The following is a 7,645-nucleotide window of genomic DNA, read 5'->3' as shown; positions in this document are numbered from 1 at the left end:
TCTAACACTATCATTGTATAATATTTAGGTTTAGTATTTTGTATATAAAGATGAATTGGATATATCACGCTTTTTGACAATTTATATATGTATATATTAATTTATATATATTTGATATATCAATATATGTGTTTAATTTAAAAGCACTTCAAACATTGATGATGTCAGTCATGACCGATTGGATAAATTCGACGAATAAGCGCGAACGGAATACGATGCTGAGGTTCGCGAGATGTGGCAGAAGCTTATCTTTTAGATGTTACGCATTCGCGACGATCGGTCTCTCCTTTTACATATGTTTTAATCTTCTAAAACTTTATCAAAATATTCATCAGCCTCAACGCAGCTTCATCTATCATTTCGTTTATCCTTACAACGCCCAGAAGAGTCCGAATTACGAAATCACATTTGTCATCCAACTTTCCGGTGGAATATACACAGGACTAATCAACTGTACTGTCGACAGCTTCATCTCGATGATCTTGCTGCATGTATACGCGCAACTAATAAATCTACGAATGGCACTCAACAATTTGGTCGATGAACTATCTAATAAATCTATATCCTACCCGAAATTTAAAGAAGGCTTAGCCGCGGTCGCTGTACGACATAAACATCTTATCAGGTATGTCTTAAAGTATTTGTGAAGTAATTTTATAAAATATTTAAAAATACAATGTAACACATATTTCTCTCGTAACTGTTATATTAGAAGAAATATATATGCAATATATATTTATACTTATGCAATATATATACCTAATAAACAAATATATGGTCTCTCTCTCTTATATAGGAAGATTTCTCTTTATATATAACTCTTCTAAACATTAAAAATATTTTAAAATTTCATCAGATTTAAATATTAACTATAAAAAATATAAAATCAAATCACTTTATTAAAAATTAAAAATAAATTACTTCTTTTAAGATTAAGGAAATACAGTTGCGTAATTATTTAATAAAACAATCTATCTCTATATTCTTTTTTCTTAATATTGCTCTCTTAAATAGAATCAGCGTGTTATCATTGATAAGCAGTGGAGTTTTAGTATAGCATTGCAAATAGTGAAGTCTTACTGATAATGAAAAAAACGGGTTAGTAGTAGTGGCTGATTTTTCAGTGAAATCGTACTGCCATGATCAGTGAAACTCATAAGACTCAGAAGCAAAGTGTGAGTATATTCACTAAAAGTCAATAAAATAATCACTGATCTTCAGCGAAATCTTGTCACTGCTTTAATCAATGAAATTTTCATTGATTCAGTTTAAGAGAGTAGGTTCATATATCCAACTCTTTTTTTACTTTCTTTCTCATAATTTAAATAAAATCATTTTTTTTGACAATTCATCAGTCGTAACTTTTAATTTTGTTAAACTAAACAATTAAATTATGGTTTATTTATTTTTGAATTAAAAACATGGTTAACAATTGGACTAGTATATTTTTCAAATACAAATGTATTTTAATGTGGAAAAACACGATTTTACAAGAAAGCGTTTCAAAAATGTTGATGCTATTTTTATTACTGTTTTAATATTCTTTTTAAACACAATTAAGTATATATTTATATATTACAAAAATTATTTTATTATATTCCAAAATATTTAGGGCAAATTACCTTTTAATCTTATTATCTTCCTTTTACTTTTAAAAAAAGAAATAAAACAGATTTTGATATTTTACTCATTTTCAAATGCATTCACTCCCTCAATACATTGGAATTATTAAAATAGTAAGTCGACAATCTATAACGAGTAAATAATGTAAATAATTTTTCAAGGAATGTAAGGATAATCAACAACTGTTATAGCGCAGTGCTATTTGTGCACATGCTAACCGCTACTTTTCAATTATGTTTTCAAGCTTTTCGAGTTTACACGGTAAGTAGAATGACTTATAAATATGCTTATATATAAAAAAGTTAAAGAATAACTATATAATTATATTTTCACTTTACTTGAATATTCGCAAATATTGTAATAGAAAGATTATTCAATTTATGTATATATATATACAGGGTGTCCCAGATCATTTGGGACAATACTCGTGTGCAGATAAGTATGGCGTATAGCGTATATGAATGCAAGTGGTATAATATACCGGCCAAAGATGCGAAGAACTTAATGGTTATTGCATATGGATCTTTAATACCGCTTAAATTAACAGCTGGAAAATTCGGAAATTTTTCGATGGAGTTGTTTGGAGCAGTGAGAGACTTATTCTTCAAAATCTATATTTTTTTTTTTTCGTGTAATGTGTAATGCTCGCAAAAATAATTGTTTCTTTATTATGTTATTAATTAAATATTGTTGTTTAATTATAAAGTATTGGAGTATATATACAAAATATATCTTGAAACTACATATACAATACTTCAATTCTATGAATTAATTAGAATAAAAAATCTTAATAATCGACAATGCCGATAACACAGTGTGTTTTTGAATTATAAGCAATTAAAGTTGATCGATTAATATAGCATATAATTAGCACGCGCTCAAGCTTGTAACTTACATACATATTAAAATCTGTCATCTGATATGGATTTCAATTGCTTATGTAATATCGATTTTTCCTACTTGGCTGATATTGACGAATATTAAGTACAACTAACAAGGTGATTACGAATAGTACATTTTAATTATATTATAGATATACACGTAAATTATTCAATACTTTTCTTAAATAAAAATAACGGGTTAATTATAATTTATTTGAACTAGCTTATTAAAAAAATAATTAAATTTGCAATAAAAGGAAATAATGAATTAATAATATAATAATAATAATAATAATAATAGTAACAAGAGAAGATATGGAAGTGTAATAAAGATTATAGGTTAGATAGTCTAGATAAAATAAGAGACTTAATACTAATTTAATAAATAAATAGATGCATTTATGCAACCACGTAATCTATAAGATCACGTTGACGTAATAGCATTATTTTATTTATAATATGTGCGTAAAGTTAACGTTTATACTTTCTGATGAAAAACTATTAAGATAAATTTGATTTGATTGATAATGAATCATTATCTATTAATTTTGGACATGCCGTCAAAGATTTCCTTGTTCGGCTAACTCTATTTTTAATGGATAAAAGCATATTATTTTTCTCATATGAGTAAATTATTTATTGCCATAATATATAATAATATAATTGCTATAATATATAAATATATAATATGAAAATTCTAATATATGAATTATTTATTAATAATTCGTAAATATCTCTGTGAGATTGCAAAAAAAAAACTGCCATCATGAATAGTTGTCTTATTGCATAGTTCCTCCAAATGTCATTATTCAAAATATTATGTTAATATAATAAAGATTACCTTGTTGGAATGTTATAATCTTTATTGTATTAGCATAATATTTTATGTCACGACAATTCCTCGAGCTATTATACAATAACACAACTGCAATATATTTGTAATATAAAAATATTCAAATGATCTAATTCCTCGCAATATTACATAAATATTATGTTACGTATTATGTGGACTCCACGATTCTTTTCTTGCACGTAATATTAAACGTCTACGTTCTGGAAACTCTTTGCACTTGATATAAACATTAAACTAAGGAATATCTAGCAGGCGAGACTAATATTTCAGAAACGATATCAGAATCTAAACCATGTGCGATAAATATTTGAACACAAAGACTCACTAGAGAACTTAAGAATTTTAAACAGAAAATGAAAGATACTCGAGCCGTGAGAACGCTCGAAATTTGAACCATGCGCATGCAAAAGACACACAGATGCATCAAATAATATTTCAACTCTAAAGCCCACTAGTGAAAACACGGTATAAGGAGACTCTTGAATAAAAGTCTTTCTAAGAACTAGAGCGATACTTTACTGATGTAACTATGATCTGCGACAGTTGAGTCGCGGACTGGTAATCATTAGATTCCAGGTTCGATTCCGCTCGGGTTCCATCTTTTCATATGTCTCTTTAGAGGTTTTTACGAACTCAAATTAACTCAGCACGAAAATTATATATACAGCATATATATTAATATATAGAAACATTTACCAGTTTATGGCCATGTGGCGTGTATTCGCCGGTGCCAATCCCACACGAAGGGAGAGAAAGAGAGATAAAATAAGTGAATAATAAAACTGTCAACTTAGCCAATTATGGCAAACTCTTCAATGGGCAAGATTTAATTTTTAAAAAGCCTATATCAATAGATGCAATTTCCTAGACCTTCTTTTAGCAGGAAGACGCCTTCAACTCATGAGAGAGGCAACATTTAAAAATTTGATTCATTAAGAAAGGATTCTGCTTGCCTAATGGAAAGGATGCAAGAGGAGACGCTAAGATTCGAGGATACGCGAAATCCTCCCTCGAACACAGTCAGTCTATCTTTGTCTCTCATACACTCTGTCTTTAGCTTTCAATCCAGTCTGCCTTTAACTTTCAATCCATTTTTGTCTTCAGTTCTCGATGCAGTCAATACTCAACTCTTAATCTCCACGGTTCTTTTTTTCCTTTGCGGCTCTTACAGTTGTGCGAGTGCAGATTTCCCATACAACCAAAAGACTTAGAATATCACTTAGAATATCATTGGTGATAAGTGGTATTTAGTGTCAAGTGCATTAACATCACAATCAATATTTCAACAACCGAGCGGATCTCCAAGCCACCCTTTCCGCACAGCCGAATCCACGAGATAGACCTTGGTTCACTTAACCAGCAAGATTTTTAAATTCGTCACCTTAGCACACAACGAGTAATGAGTCTGCTAAAGATTTTCTTTTTCTTTTTTGCATTGTTCTCCTTCCTTCTCTCCTTTCTCTCAAAGGAAACAGTTTGCAACCTTGAAAATGATTTCAATCTTTAATTAAGTATTTATACATACATGTTTATTGATTACATTATATATTTATTTGTTATTCTACAATGTTATAAATGTTTAAATGTTTAATTGTCGAATGAATGTAATGAATGAATAATGTATATTGGAAGTCATCCGAAGCCGCAAGGCAAGGATTAAATAAATATATATATATTTATTTGTTATTTATCAAATATTTTGCATATTTCCTCTCCTTCTTCCTTTATCATCCACGGGCTCATAAGTGTGATAGCATTAGGACATTGACATAACGTCATAGCCGGCATTCACGCTTAATTCCAAACTCATAAGAACCTTCTTTCATACAGCACCTCTAAGTGAGTAACTTCCATCATTAAAACTCCTATATTAAAATCGTTAATTTCTTATTTTATTTTATTTTTTTTTCTCTTTTTATATATGATTATCAAACTGTTTTCGCTAACTAACCGTTAATACATTATTAATTCCTGCGTGTGTTTCCTAGTGGAAACAACATCAGTAAAGTGTGTCAAAATCTTGAGCGAAACACATCAGAAATAGAAAAATCGGGCTATCCGGAAACTCCTGGCTCGAGCGTCCGCGAATTAATAATTTTTTTATCCTCATCTTTCTATTCACACTTCTATTTTATATAATTTTTCTAAAAACTATTTATTGTAAATTTCCAACCAGAATTTAAATCTTAGTCTTTCCCCTTTTCATTCTGGTTGATGCTCTCCGTACCAATGTATCACCCGCGAAAAAACATCTCTCATTCTCACACTCGCTCATACACGCATATACATATTAGATTTTAAGAATATTTGTTTATAAATACAATATTGAATTTTAAATGTATTAATACTTGATTCCATCTCCTCAAAATTTTTCTTTCTTTTTGAATAAATATAAGATTTAACTTTAAATCCGTGTAGCTTATTAACCCGTTTTCCTTCCCTTACTTCGAGATCGCACAAGGTCCCGTCCTGCGTAACAGGGATTCAGTTCCTTTATCGAAAAGGGACTGCCGAACGAACGGCCTACTGACAGAGTAAGAGCGGCCCCTCCGGCCGTTGATCTGTCTGGGGCACTGTATTGTTCGTTTGACTCGGAAACACTTATCTCGCAAAAGAAAAAAATATATATTTCAAGATAAGTATAAGTTGCGTTTTTTCCCGACTCAATTCTCCACGAGTCTAAACGTAACAATGACAATAACACAATTGTGATATGTCACCATTATATTATTGCGATTTACTTTGGCGGACATTTTAATATTACGGTCATATATTTGTAATATTCCAGAAATATTTATGCTATATCTCATTGTAATATTGCTATGAAAAAATAATATTGCTGTGATATTGCTGTTATATTACGTGCTATATGGAACCTTTCAATGAAAACAAAGATGAATCTTTTTACTTCCAAATTTATTTCATGTCCGAGCAATAGAATTTTTTATTCTAATTAATCTGCATAATATGCTATTAAAAAGAGAAGTATTGTATAATTGTGGAACATTTTGCATATCATATTTTACATATGCATATATTATATATAATTATTATTTATCATAAAAATAAAACAAAATTTAAATACTCTTAGTTTTTATTTTTACTCTGTTTAGATGGTGAAAACGGCAATGGGATACTTCTCTATGTTGCTGACAATAAAAGATTAGAGAAACTATAATAGAAAATAGAGAGAAGATAATATCTGTGTGTGTGTATATATATGTAGAAAATATTATAAAATATTATAAAATAAAACTCAGAGTGTTTATAACTATCTCCTACTTATTTTCTAGTAATTATTTAAATGACTAGTTTTATATATGTATATATGCTGAATATATTTTTGCGATACATGTTCTTTATTTCCTATTCTGTCTTAATTAAAATATATTAAGATAATAATTATATTAAACTAAACTTTTATAGTATAAGATTCGATCAATAATTTATTTTATTATATTACTATATAATGCACGTACTTTATCTTTTGTGAATAAGAGAATAATTCTTATCAAATACAATAGTATACTTTAATAAACATTTTTATTTATTCTCTCCTTTTGTATCATTTCTAACCTATGTATTTAATGTATTTAATTTTATGTTATATACTGTATTAATATAATACAATTTTGTATATAAAGCACAGTATTAACACGTAATTATTTCGTTAATTTCTAAGTGTATGCGTATTACAGAATTTGGTGTTTTTACACAGTTACATAAACATATTTAATTTTACATATTTTTAATAGCATTAAATTAATGAAAGTATAAAATATTGTATTGGGCGCTTTTAAAAGAATATAAAATTTTATTTTACTCATTCGTACTTTTTATTAATTATATTAATTTTTATCTACATTTATGATGTTTCTTTATAAATATAATAGAGATAGAAATTATATTTGGTTAAAAGAAAATTATGAATGAATAAAAAAGTTTTATATTTTTCCAAAAGCAATGCAATATTCTATACTTTCATTAATTTAATGCTGCAAACTCTTATTATATATTCTATAGCACAGACTTATAGTTGTAATACTTATTGAAATATATTTTCTACGGCTTTATTTTCGCGTAAGAAATGACTCGGTATTTTTTCTTTAGCAAGATCTGTCGTAATGCGCGCTGTACCAATAACAACAGCATTATCTCCTTCTATTATTTCAAAGTTTCCAGTGCATAGATAATAATTATATAATTATTATCTTAAATATTTATTTTTGTACTACAGATATATATATTAATGCGTCGTGCCGAAGTTTGTTTGCGAAATATAAGTTTA

General features: G+C 28.2%; 1 protein-coding gene across 1 annotated transcript; it reads left to right on the top strand.

Moving 5' to 3' along the window:
* The first annotated feature begins 170 nt into the window (after positions 1-170).
* LOC115239600 lies at positions 171-6,578 on the top strand. Its single transcript, XM_029814199.1, has 3 exons — positions 171-625; positions 1,992-2,211; positions 6,471-6,578. The coding sequence occupies exons 1-3, from the start codon at positions 171-173 to the stop codon at positions 6,522-6,524; spliced, it is 729 nt and encodes a 242-aa protein (XP_029670059.1). The 3' UTR covers positions 6,525-6,578.
* The last annotated feature ends 1,067 nt before the right edge of the window (positions 6,579-7,645 follow it).

Source organism: Formica exsecta, unplaced genomic scaffold (genome assembly GCF_003651465.1).
Source record: "Formica exsecta isolate Colony F162 unplaced genomic scaffold, ASM365146v1 scaffold391, whole genome shotgun sequence".
Taxonomy (NCBI): domain Eukaryota; kingdom Metazoa; phylum Arthropoda; class Insecta; order Hymenoptera; family Formicidae; genus Formica; species Formica exsecta.
Note: the sequence above shows the minus strand (reverse complement) of the source record. Positions and strands in the feature narration are given on the sequence as shown.

What these genes read in the sequence shown, in the direction of transcription:
- LOC115239600 (XM_029814199.1), top strand. Translation starts at nt 171, where the DNA reads ATGACCGATTGGATAAATTCGACGAATAAGCGCGAACGGAATACGATG. An exon ending in CGACATAAACATCTTATCAG is followed by an intron (nt 626 to 1,991) that starts GTATGTCTTAAA and finishes TGTAATAGAAAG; the next exon opens with ATTATTCAATTTATGTATAT. An exon ending in CGATGGAGTTGTTTGGAGCA is followed by an intron (nt 2,212 to 6,470) that starts GTGAGAGACTTA and finishes TACTCTGTTTAG; the next exon opens with ATGGTGAAAACGGCAATGGG.